Source organism: Paramormyrops kingsleyae, chromosome 9, assembly GCF_048594095.1.
Source record: "Paramormyrops kingsleyae isolate MSU_618 chromosome 9, PKINGS_0.4, whole genome shotgun sequence".
NCBI lineage: Eukaryota > Metazoa > Chordata > Actinopteri > Osteoglossiformes > Mormyridae > Paramormyrops > Paramormyrops kingsleyae.
In genome coordinates, this window is record NC_132805.1 from 3,477,318 (window position 1) to 3,491,021 (window position 13,704).

The 13,704-nt window shown below is 42.4% G+C and overlaps 1 protein-coding gene across 8 annotated transcripts in view; it reads right to left on the bottom strand.

Annotated features, from left to right (window-relative positions):
- The window catches only part of gabbr1a (gamma-aminobutyric acid (GABA) B receptor, 1a), a 53,870-nt gene that overhangs the window by 14,543 nt on the left and 25,623 nt on the right, over positions 1–13,704 (bottom strand). For 7 of the 8 annotated variants that reach the window (XM_023802581.2, XM_023802579.2, XM_023802578.2 and 4 more), the window contains 4 exons: positions 5,905–6,065; positions 3,005–3,139; positions 1,692–1,862; positions 600–701 (listed from right to left, as the gene is read on the bottom strand). In XM_023802581.2, the coding sequence (XP_023658349.1) occupies positions 600–701; positions 1,692–1,862; positions 3,005–3,139; positions 5,905–6,065 (569 nt within the window). Of the gene's footprint in view, positions 1–599; positions 702–1,691; positions 1,863–3,004; positions 3,140–5,904; positions 8,039–13,704 lie in introns of those variants that run through there. The other variant, XM_072716044.1, reaches the window with a different exon arrangement.

Genomic DNA, 13,704 nt, shown 5'->3' on the forward strand with positions numbered 1-13,704 from the left:
GTGTGTGTGTGTGGATTATGTTTATATTACATTATGGGGACCAAATTTTCCCCACTATGTAATAAAAACCCTGTTATTTTGACAATGTGGGGACCATTTTTCAGGTCCCCACAAAGATCTGTGAATGCAATCAAAAAACTAAGAATGCCAAAACTCTTGTAGTTTGTTTGGTTACTTATGGTTAAGGTTAGTGCTAGGTATGGGTTAGGGATGTTCAGATTGGGATTAGGGTTTTTCCCATAAAAATGAATGGAAGGTGTCCCATTTAGATAGGTATGCCAACATGTGTGTGTGTGTGTGTGTGTGTGTGTGTGTGTGTGCTCTGCAGTGGACTGGCATCTTGTTCAGGGTGGTCATGTGACCTGCACTGCATGGGAGGGGCTCCATGTTTCCCAGGCAACCCCAGTACTGAATAAGCGATTGGGATATGGATAATAGTTGTGCCTTCACAGAGTAGCTGCATAAAAGCCTATGCTGCCCCTTCAAGATCCATTCCTCAATTTTCAGCGCTGTTTTCATACACTAAATAATTTAATGCTTTTGTCAGCGCTGCAGTACAAAGCAGTAAAGAGTCCTGACAGATTCAGTTGTCAAAATACCTTCAGGTTTTTCACAGCCACGGCCGGATCGGTGAGGAAACTCTGCCTGACGCTGATCTCTATTCCAGCCTCTTTCACCCTCTGCTCCAGGTCATCCAGAGTCTACAGAGAGGAAGACACCGAGGAACAGGATGGATGTGTGTGTGGATGGACGGGCTGACAAATCAGAATCAAAATCAACTTTATTCGCCATGTACATCCCAAGTACCAGAAATTATTTGTATCGGAGTAATTGGTCACGTTAAAGTAAGATAAAGTGAATTACAAAAATCACGTAACACAGAGTGCTAACACAGAGCTATAACCAATCAGCAACGAAGAGTATATCGCCACTGTCCTATGAAAAACACGTGTCTCCAAAAATCCCATCATTTCAGCCGTGCAAAAAAAATGCATTTTCTCAGAAACTAATTTACAAAATAAACCTAAAACAACGCAGAGAGACACCATTAGCACCATAAATAGAAATGCATCTTTACTCAGCCGTTCAGTGAACAGTTTAATGTTTTAAATAGATTTACGTGGACTGTAATCAGTAATTGTGTCAGACACAAACTTATCTTACTTCATATTTACAATTAACAAAGAAGTTAGTTAGCTAGCTATCTAGCTATCAATGTTAAGTTGTCAAAATCAGCTATATAATCCTTACAAACAACCATCATAACTAGTCTAACACAAGCTTAAATACTAGCTAAATAGATTATTGAACAACATCTCTTCATTGGTGAGTTAGATGCCAAACAATGGGCAAATTCCATCTAAGGTAAAAAGTCACAATCTTCAAAAAGAGGACATTCGCCGTTTTCATCGGAAAGCAACAATATACAAGCAAGTCAGACAAGACTGTTGAATAAGGTGCATTCGGACAAATGGCCTGGCCAGTCCAGTTTGCAGAAAATACAATTCAGAAACATTATTGGGATGGTGAAGGGGATGAGAATAACTAGATAAGATAGCTAGACAAAATTCATGCTTAATAAACACGCTAAACTGCAACGAGACCAGGCTGAAAGACTGCATCAGACAGCCTATGCAGTGACCTTCGGGCTGTTGGAACAGCCTAAGCACACGAGGAAAGCAGTCACTGACCGATGTGAAGACCTCAGTGGTCTGCTGGATGGTGGCGATCTTGGTCCATTTCCACTTCTGGAAGAGCTGCACGCGGGTGGGATTGTGGAGCGTGGCCGACGGATGCGTGCGGAAGAAGGTGGGGAAGCGCTGCCGGTTGGACAGGGCCGGGGAGCTGGAGCCGTAGGACAGCTGCGAGAAGGAAGAAGAAAAGGGCACTTTAGTGCATTACGGCTTTCTGAGAGGTTTTATTTAGCATTTACTATGACAAATGAGCACTTTGCCTAATGATCTTTACCAGCTTCTGGATATGGCCGACCTCAGCAAATGCATTTTCTATGCTTACCTACCACGCGACCTACAATTAACGTTACTCAGTCTGGGGGATTTCTGCTTTTTCTTATAAACTGAATAAATACTTTGCAATTTCAAATGCCCCAGCAGATAATAAAAGTGACTGAGTGACATCTAAAGAGCAAAACCAGTGGCTTCAATTTCATTCCATAAGGAAAGCATCTGTTTGCCTTTTAACCACATCAAGGGCATGAATTGAGAAATTATTCATGAGTATTATAAAATTTGAGACATTTAAATGAATAACAATCACCGATCATTGATTTTGGCCAGCAGATTTACTGTACAAACTGTCCCACCGACATACACTAAGAAATCTTTTAAAGTCACTGAAGGCTGCGGCATTACGGCAGCATCTGACGACGCCGGGGGGATAAAAGTGAGCATCAGGGGGCCACAGTCTCTTGAAAAAATCTGCGTCAAGGCTTTTTATTATCTACAATGTAACACCGTGTGGTGGCACTAAACCCCACAGCTGCCCCAGTTATGCCAGATTTCGGAGTCCCAGTAAAATGGCAGGCATGACGAATAAGGCAGCACTCTTAATACAGTTCTTTTTTTTAACTTGAAAATTCACACTAAATACAGCAGTGTGATAACAGGATACCGAACAGGGCAAACATTAGGGCATTATGGGTACACTGTACGGCACTGTGAAGGCAACAACGCAATAACTACGCTGACACTGAAACTGAGAAAAGGGGTTTCGCAGTTTTTTAACTGTCCACCCATATGTGTAGCAGGTAGGTAGGAAATGCTAGTATTTTCTTCAAAATCGAGCACAGTTGAACTAAGATACTTTGCCACAAGCTAAAACAGAGCCTAAGAGACCCAACTGTGGTCTTACCTCAGTTTTGATAAAATATGCAGTTACTGTGTTTTGCTTTTGTAGGGGAGCGTAGGATCTAGGGCCCCCGATTGGAAAATATGTAAGTGATGTAATATGAGGGACATACCAGGGGAGAAGGTCATGCACTTACCACTATGAGATTCCACATCCGCGCTGCCTCTGCAACCAGCGTGGACACGGAGCTACAGCCAGGCATCAGCACGATCTTGATGGGCTCTGTGTAGAGCAGGTCGTAGAGAAGCTTGGTAGCCTCACCTGGATCACACTGACAGAGACAGAGGCAGGGAGATGCGATGTGTATGCATGTGGTTGTGCATCCATTTGTTCACTGTTCTTTACAAGCAGGGGAATAAGGGCACTGCACTGATGTATCCTGTAACCGGGGCTGATGACCTATCACATTCCTTAACAACAGTGATGTCACAGATCTCCTTTGCACAGAGGTTTCTGTGCATTATTTCAGAAAGAAATAACCTAAGAATACATGTGAAATGTCGATAAAAGCAAGAATATATGGCTTCACGTTGATGGAGGAGATCAAGAACCATATCTACTGGAGCCATTGCATATTTCAAGCATTCCAGTGGTCTTCAGGGGTGATCCAAGGTGCAGCTTCATGTAAAATGCTGACAGAGGCTATGTTACTGGTGAAACCATGAGAAACAACCAAGAAGGACATAAATAAATATCCACATACTGCTTTAGGGATAAACCTCAAACATGGCAGCTAGCCCACAGTATGCGCAATTGCTCTGAGATAGCAAACTGGGAATTTGTCCGCCTGGATTTATGAAGAAGCTTTCTTTGTGAGAACCATCCACCTACACCAACCTGCCTCTTTATTATAAAGTCCTGTGTCTCCACCTGGCAGTCTGCCCTCAGCATCTCGCAGATGTCACGACCCAGGAGCCGCGCGACAGACTCTGCCGAAAGGCGTGAATCTGAAACCTCTGGCACAGCAACCTAAAGGTGCTTCTGGTCAATTGCCAATTTCACAGATTTAACAGTTTCTATTTATTTCAGATGCTTACAGAAGGTGTTATTACGAAAGGGCTTTTCAAGATTGAAAATTTATAATTCATTTTTGGAAGTTAATAATGGCCACAGACTACGGACCAGGGATTGGAAACCCTTACTGTAAAGTTATTCTACATAACAGTTATTCAACAGTAGAAACCTGTCCAATTTTAGCATTGATTTCTCTCACATTTCACATTCATCTTTCCCTGGATTATTGAATATGTACAAACGTTTATGTGCTGGTGATGGCATGTGTGTGTTCATTTGCTAAGCGTTTGCACAAAAAAACTACCAGTCATTAGCTTCTCTTATTAGAGATTCATTGGATTGGATGCATATTCAATAAATGTCTTGAAAAAAGTCTCACTGCACCAGGATCAGCAAATCGCAGAGAAAAAGGTCTTCGGAATTGTCTTTTGATGCTTCAATTGTTCTTCTTTTTTCAAAAAAGCTCAGGAAACCATGCTGTAATTAACCCTGGTGCATAAGTAAGAATAAGCACAAATTCCATCCATCCATTCATCCATCTTCTAACGACTTATCTTGGGCCAATTGCAGGCAGCATAGTGCACAAGCGTGTGGAACACCCTGGGCGATCAATTTATCTGCAAATACTGTTACATGTGGATGCATTACGGGCATGTCTGTACTTGGTATTCAGATTTAAATTAGACAGGAATAAAACCACTGCCAATTTAAGAAATAATAAAAATCATATGTCTGTAGTGCTTACATGTCTAATTTCCTGCTCTCTCCTGATTAAGAACTAATCAGATTAACAACGGAAAAGTCTCCACAGGGGCCTGATTTGGCTCTATATTGAGAGTTGGGACAATGGTTAGCCCTGTTGTCTCACACTTTTTCAAGCTTTTTGACGCTATTTACAATGTCAAAAAACAAACTGGTACAGGAAAAAAAAACTTATAAGGCTTGTCATTTACAAATACAAATACATTGGCAAACCATTTCAACTGTGTGTTACAGTGCATTGAATGGCTGAAGAAATGCCAAAGGTTTGTAAAAAAAAAAAACAAAACAAAAAAAACTACCTTGCCAGACTTCACTTAACACAATTAAGCCACTCCCACTATACCTAACCAGAGGTTCACATTTATGAAGATACTTTTAAATTTGCATAAACTGCATTTACACAGTTTGATGATATTAATATTTTGCTAAAATGAAGTAGTGAATAGATATCTGTTTCAGCTGTATATACCCTAGCAACCGTTGCTATGACAACTCTCTCTCCTCCTTTGAAGTGAGGTTCCAATGCAGAACCGTTTAAGCCAATCAGAACAAGTCTCTTACAAAAAAGCTACAATGCAGTTAACTGTTTCTTGCCTGGTATGCAGGCTTTCCCGGCCGCTTTACACTGCGACTGCGTAGGAAGACAGAAGGAGGCGTACTGCAAAAGATGATGTATCTTTAGGATAGAACTGAACTCAATGTACAAGTGAGAAAAAAACAGTGGGAGTGCCCTAGAAAGTGTAAGACGGTGAACTACGTTTTTAAAGTAAGGTATCGCGTATCATTCTGCTATATTTAAAATTGTGCCACATTGTCATTGTGTTTAATCAATTACAGACTGACCAATTACAGCTATTTCTCCGGATGAAAGATGAAAGATGAGAAACAGGCGTTTTACGCATATTTTAATGATTTGAAAGATTTGTAATATATTTGTAACACGCTGCTTGGTAATGCGCATGCAATTTCAGTATCTGTGATGTGATTTTGCTAATCGAGACAGACCGCGTAAGTTACAGAAAGTTCCTATACAGTCAGAAACAATAGTAATATACCATCAAAACGCATATATCTATACCATAAAGCCACATTAAGTAATTCTCATACATTCGACATGTTTTGCAAGAAACCTAATTTTAATTAAAAATTAACATACAGCTCGTTAGCTAATTGGTTAATTAGCTGTTTTCTTGCCGTGAACTATGGTGCATATACCTGCGTAAATAATTACACATCAAAGTCGTAAACGAGGGCACTTACCATACTGTCGTAATAAATCATCTCCAGTTCGTAGTCCGGTAAAATATCAGTTCTTTTATTGACCAGCTCTAAAGCCATCTGAGCCGATGGGAGACATGCTTGTCCGCCAGGCCAGCCGCCGCTCATCGGGAACAAAGCGCCGATGTACAGTTTCTTCTTGCCTAAAGACGGGCATGACCAGGAGAGCAGAAGTAAACACATCGTGGCGAAGAGTCGAGTGTGGCTGGGCCAAAAGCTGCGAGCCCCCTCGGAAGGCCGGAGCATCGCCATCTTCTCCGCAAGCGTGTCGATCTCGGCAAATCCAAAAAACTATTTTTTTCTAAGTAAGGTTTGTAGAAGATGTAATTCTGAATTTGCGGTAAGCCCTGTGTTGTGGTGGCGTTGACGTTTTAGTGTAAACTAAAGCTATATTTACATTTATGCCGCATTTAAAGAAAATATTTTTTTCCATTTATACCTAACGGTCATCTAAAACTAGTGGAATACTTTATAAAAACTTGTATAAAACCTTCAAAATCGATCCAGATTAAGAAAAGAAGCTTCTCTAATTAACTCACGGAAAATACCTTAAGAAATACAAATACTTATATATTTTACATGCCTGGTAGCCTACATAATTTTATTTATATGGTTCTCAGCGGACATGGTAAATATTTTGTAATACTAACACGCGTGTTCAACACGTGTTGCCCTCGGGAACAGAAGAACGGCAAATATCAGTAAAGTAAATGTGTCGATCTGAAGCTTTATTGATTTCCCGTCTATGACCGTATGGTGTAACGATTCGACCGGAGTTTAGCGGAGAGGAACCAAAGATATAAAGGTCAAGAAGCAAGAGTCGCTCTTACCAGATGCAGATAATAACATTCAGACGCCAAAATCAACCAAAACCGCAGCATATTAGACTAATTATGTGAATAATTATCTAAATTTCAATGTTTAATGTTTTGAATTCAATCATTTCTATATGATCTTTCCTGAAATACATCGTCCGGCACATGTATGCGGCTCCCGATTAACCATTTACGAGTTGCGATACAAGACGAATTGCAACATTTAGTTAAAATTTCGCAACATCCATGATAAATTGGGATCTTGATAAAAATACAACCCGGAGTGAAAGAATCGTAGGCAGATAATTAAAAGGGGGAGAGGGAATCAATCACAAGCCTCTCTCCCCCTATTCCGAATACTCGATAGTCTACCTGTCCTCTAAATAGTAATAATTAGTCTGTTTATGTACATACTCGAGCATGTACCCCCCAAAATCACGCTGGAGCATCCTAAGTTGGAGATACAGAGCGAAACATTTCGTAGATTTTACGCGCAACGATGGTAATTGTCCAGTTAGTCCTACTTCGGTTTCATATTAATTTTGTCCTCCGTATTATTTCCATATTTCAACTGCGGAATTAAAAACAACAGTAAATCCTCCCGCTATAAGATCCGTATATCCAGCACAGAGAACGATAGATCATCAAGAGGAACATCCGAGAAATGTTAAAAAAAGAAAAAAGATTATAGGAGATTTTTTTCCGTCACTGCAGCAGCGGCTTAACGAGCGGGAGCTGTGCTGTTTGTGTGTGTATGTGAGAGAAAAAGGGAGGGATGAGCAGTGAGGGGAGAGGGGAGAGAGAGGTGTGTTCTCTCTCCAACTCTCCGTTTCATAAACCTCTTTGAATTAACAATTGCCTTTCCATCTCATTTTATTTGCACGCCACCCCACCAAACCCTCGACACTTCAGACCTCGCAGAGACTTTAATTCCTCTTCCCCATTGCCGCCGAAACCAGCCCTGCAGAATTTTTACAACGAAGTACAAAACGCCCATCCATCCATGCTTTATACATGCTTTTGTTATCTTATATATTGCCGTAATCGAGACACCCAGTCGCATGCTGCATTTGTTCTTTGCTTTGCACGCACGTAAATATGGCTCGTTATAATTTACAGTTATCAGGGTTCCGCTTCTGTTCAAACCACTCAGGGAATATTTCAGCCGGACTTTTTTCAACTTAAGTCTTCAGTACGTAAGAACTCCAAATGCAAATGTGAATGTTTGAGTTTCCAGAAACAATTAGCGGTGACATTATAAATAAGTGCACAATTGCGTAGGTTTCCTTTCAGCATCGGTGGGATACAAATCAGGACCGGACCCCTCCGGACACGTTACTCCCACAATATTACTAGGGACGTGTCCCTACCATCCATACCCAAATCTACACCCCACTGTACGCATCTTTAACCAGACTGAAGATCCACTGTTAGCTTTCCATACTGGCAATAACAAACCACTTTTATGCTATTAAAAGAGTTTCTTTTTTTTTTTACATTTGACACCCAAAAGCAAGGTGTTTTAATGCCTCTTTCACACAGACCAGCACATTACTATGCTGCATCGTTTTCCAAGAGGCCATTTGCACTCTTCTGTTGAAAATACCCTGTGGGTCTGGCAGCTAGAACAATGTCCTACATTTCTGTTATAATAAAACTCTTATTTCAACCCCTTTTTATAGCATTTGATCGTAATATAAAGTATGGAAATTAGATGTGTTTAAACAAACTGTCTAATTTGTGCAGTTAACCACTGGACTGCAGCCAGTGTATGTTAGAATATATTCCCATGACATATTTTGTCTGTGGGCCAGAAGCTTTTTTTTAAGCAAAGTCGTATTTCGTTCCTCATTTAATCAATCATCTTGTTTGTGTAGAATATGTCATCTTACTGATTATCTTCATTAGACTGTTTAACAAAGATTACACCTAAGACAGAGTGTTTACAATCTCAGGAATCATCTTGCCTTCCGGATCGCCAGTGCCAGAGCGGATGAGTCACGCATAATATGAGAAAAGCTATTATGCGGTTTTAATGGCACAATATCAGCCGAAGCATCGTTATTTACGCGGAAGGCGAGGAATGTACGGCCATAATGTGCATCTGACATGGCAGCCATTTGCTAAAAGTGAATAATGCTGCTTTTCATCGCCGCTGCTTGGGGAATCAGCCGTGCTGTGGCGGATCCAGAGTGTATTTCCAGGCTACAGTACATGAAGTTGACGAGAAACAAGCACTGATGAGCTACTCTAGTGACATAAAACTGCCTCGTTGTGAGATGCTGTCTCTTCAGCACACTCTCTGGAACCGCCAGTCTATAGAACCCTGGAGAGCTGCTGTACTCAATGTATTTTAACATTTTTATTTATTTAGCACAGGCTTTTGTCCAAAGCGATGTGCAGTGGAGGGTCAGAGTACAGGGGCAGCCAGTGTCCCTGCAATGACTGGGGCTGGGGGCCATTCTCAAGGACCCAGCAGTGACATCACTCCAATCACCGACACAGAGTCCTGACCCACAGAGCCGAGTCGCCTCATGCTCTTCCAGGAGGCTACAGGTGGAGACAGAGCAAACGCGGCACAGAACCACATCTCTACACATCCTGCACGGTCATCCAGCTAACTTTTCATTCTGGTGAAGAATTAGATCTTGTTATCTCCATTTGGGGAGGGAGGGTGAGTAAACAGTAGCCTCCACCAGCAATATTATACCCTTTTGGGTGGGGGGGGGGGGGGCAAAATAGGTCGAAATAGCTTAACCAATTGAAGTACCACACCCATCACTGTGAGTCATACAGTGCTACACCAATGAGAAGCCGGCATGACCATGAATGGGCCCCGGATGGCTGTAGAGTCCTTCAGCTGTCACCACATGTCCCCGCTTCATCGGCGTGCACGGCTAACGATGACATGCTGAGTCATATTACAATTTTCCACCCTCTTGAGAATCCCCTGTCAATACTTTCGACGTGTCGCAAACTGCACTATCCGCTTTGGGTGGTTTCTGTACAGCAGCCCGGCTGCCTGCTGATTTTCCATGCTGCACATTTTTAATTATTTAGCAATTTAATTATTTGCTGAACTTTGAATGGTTTTGCTAACGGTGCCTTTTCAATGACTGTTCTTTGGAGTCCCTCTTATGAGACCTTGATCAAAGCCTGGATTTTCTTCTGTTTCATTCTTTCATCACTGAGGCAAATTACAGATGGAGTCTCTCTTTCAAACTGTCATTATTATTGTACTGGGCAGATTATTAATATCAATTGAAACTCAGTATTTGTGATATGAATGCAGAGTCTACATGAAAGGAGCGAATGGCTTGTATTTAAATAACAATCAGTGAAACAGTCATATAGAGTGCTTTGCATATAAAGATTATGGTCTTTGTTACCTAGAGTTTTCATCTTTGTCTGCTGAATGCTTCCTTCATCTCACCATTCCTTTCATTTCCTTTTCAGATTCTCTCACACTGTAGCATTTCAATGTGTTAACGTGCTTTGCAGTTCTAATCTCGGGGGCTGTCTCTCTGAGGGGTTCAAGCCAACACTCTTCCCCTCCTCGGCCACCATTCTGGGCTCTAATGATGTAATGCTCACATAAAAGAGTTACCTGCATGGATGTTTTATTTATGCCCAAAACTCTGGAAGTTGTATTACTTCTGTCTTCAGTTGTTCTAATCGAATAAATAATCGACATGCTTCGAGATCTTTGGATAAAAGGTTTTACATTTATTACACAAAGCTAAATTAGTGTGAAATGCAAGGCTTCTAATTTTAGTTACAGCTAAACTATCATCTTCACTATCTGCTGTCAGAATAGCAAAAATATTCAAAACATTTTCTTTTTTGTGTTGTGCCACTTGAAGATTATTTAAAAATAAATAGCATGCATGTAGTGCATGATATAACAGACACAAGAATCGTGTCAAATACTTATATACAGCCTACGGCAGGGCAATGAGTAATATTTTTTAAATTAATTTTTACTTTGCACACATGCACGCACATACCGACAGCTGAAACACATCTTATTTGTTCCAGTTTTGCCTTCTAAGAGAATCTCAGAGGATCATTGCAGGCCGATCTGATGATGCATTAGAGAGCTAGCTGTGAAGGGGTTCTGCTTGGTGGCAGAAGGGCCCGCAGCACGTTTAAGATGGAGCCAGCCCACACACGCGCGCACGCGCGCACACACACGCGCGCACACGCACACTGGCTAAATAGCCCTTCTCTTGCTGAGATTGCAGTAAGTGGGAGGTGATGCCACATCAAGGGGCTCCGCTTGCACGGCGGCTCACTGCACCGCGAGTCAGAGCGAGGCGCATGGCAGATGCAGAGCGGCGCGCGGTGCTGGATGACAGGAGCTGCGTTTCACGCGCTATTTCAGCCGTATGCGTTACACTCCAGAGGCAAACACCCCATAGAAACAGGTTCTGGAAACAGCAAGAGCTGGTTTTGCTTCCCTGTTAAATGTTAACGCCAGTGTAAAACGACATACGCATGATCTATCGCTAAGACAGGTACTGGAGCGAAAATGCAACGCTAACAGAGATTGGTTAAAATGTCCTTTGCTTAACACATTTAATATAATGTTTCCTTTGCTTTGTGCTAGTTTGTATATTAACAAAATATTTCATGAATACAAATGCAGTTTTAAAGTCTAATGATGCTTTAAGAATCTAAGAATGTTCCAAATTTTGCCTTAGTCCTATTGTATGGGACATTTTTACACAGTCTCAGTAAGATACTGCTGTAATTCCCTAAGAATGAAGCTATTGTGTCCATGTGGTGCAAAATGAAGGGTGCGCTGCTATAGCAGTAATTTGTCTTCCTTGCTGTTAAGATTTGTCCTTTTTACTGCTGTAACCGATTTCACAAAAGCAAAGGGGACAGATTGGACTCATGTTTCCTGCATAAAAGGGTCAGGAGGGATCACCATGCGTACGGAAATGATAAGACGGCATTTTTCTCCTGCTCGTGGAGACTATTACGGTGATATATGTCCCCAGACGGCTGTGCCAACACGAGCTTTTGAAACAATGACCCGAGTCTTTAAATAATGAATAGTGTTGTGACATCTCCTGAGCTGGAAATCCGCGTTTGTTAATTGTATCTAGATGTACCGTGGAAGTATCACAAGGATTCAGTAGAGTATATAAATGGCAGTAATTCGGAAGACAGTTCGGCTAAAACTGTTTCATCTCTGCTGTATTTACTGGAATTTTTAACCTACTTGAAAAACGCACTTTTTTATATGCGAGCATTAACACCACGTGTCAGCTGAAACCATGGCAACAGGTTAGGGGAGGAAATGTTGCCGCTTCTTCACCAGAGCATCACATGCTGAAAGTCACCTGAATAAGACTCTGAAGAGAACGCCGGCGATGTGCGTCACACAAGGCGAATGCTGTTAAATATAGACGCGGCACATCAATGGTACGTCGCCCCCTCCGGCGAGCGTTACAGCACCAAGCCACCTCCGCACGAAGAGCTTATTCTTCACTGGGGCACGTGCCGCCGTCAAAGCTCGTGTTGATTTGGAGTCAACCCAAAGCACTGCAGCAGCAAGTAATCAGGGAAAATGTCAAGCGGATCAGTGGAGGTCATTGTGGATTCAGATGTTCCAATGGGGGGGGAACAATTCACACAGACGCAGTTCATACATTAATTACTCTAAACCAGTGTTTCCAAAACTGGTCCTCGAGAATCCACAGACAGTCCATGTTTTTGCTCCCTCCCAGGTTGATGGAGCAAAAATGTGGGCGGTCTGGCAGGGAGCAAAAACGTGAACCGATTGTGGGTCCCTGATAACCGTGTTGGAAAATAATGCCCCAAACCCATCCTGGCATGATAAGTGTCACGTATGAAATGTTTTAGAATAATGGCTTTTTGCAAGATGTGTCTGGAGACGTCAGGCCGGGGGGGGGGGGGCTGCGTAAGGGTGCGTGCGTCAAGAGCGTCAGTGACCAACATGGTTCAGGCTCTGCGGGGCAGAGGCACCATTTCCCAAGACTGCTGTGATGTCGCTGCATTAATTTCAAGGGCAGGCCGAGCCGGCACAGCGACTGCAGATCAACCGCCTGCAAATATCAACCTGGCCGGCGGCCAGCCAGGATTCATCAGACGTGGCAGGTCCTTCCAGCATGAGCCCCCAGTCAGACTGGAATGGAAGAGAGAAACCCCGCTCACTTTGGCTGGCTGGGCACATTTGTTAGTCTACTGCTGGAGAGAGCGGCGCACTGGAGCATGGCTGCATGGTGGCTAGAACATGACAGGCCTACGTGCTGCCGCACCACCCTGAGGAACTGCATAGCCCTGCCAGTGAAGGACTCTGATAATTACCTGGTACACTGGGGTGCATCTTTCAGACATGCTTTACATTCAGTCCTTCCCTCAGCAGGCATTAGTAATCAATGCGTAATGGCACTGAGTGATAATAAGTGATAAATGCCAGCGTGCATTGCAACATTTCTTGTCTGCTCCGGGGGCTGTTTTTCAGAATGAGAGTGTCGCCAAGGAAAGGTTTTATGGGTATGACACTGATGTTATCTATATGCCACGGCCGTTTCTGTCACCAAAGCTAAACCACGCTAAGCATTTATGGGCCATTCCGAAAGAACTCCTGAGGCAGCACTTTTCCAGCAGGACGCCAGTGGATCCACCCGATAAAATTTTGCTGCATCCCTGCCGTTGTATTTGTGAGTCCTGGGTAACCCTGCTTTTAAGGATGGGTCATGCACAGGTCATGCACCCCATGATGGCTGCGAACAGTGGCTTCATGAACTGAACCGATAAATTAACAATAAAATAGAAGTTATTCTCGTTAATGCAAGACCATTATGTCTTGGAAATCAGCAGATTTTATTATGTTGCTATGGCCTCAATGGAACAGGAATTTATTGTGCTGTTTTAAATTATGAATTTGATTATATACTGAAGATTTGAATAGCTATGTTTTTCGGGTTAGTAA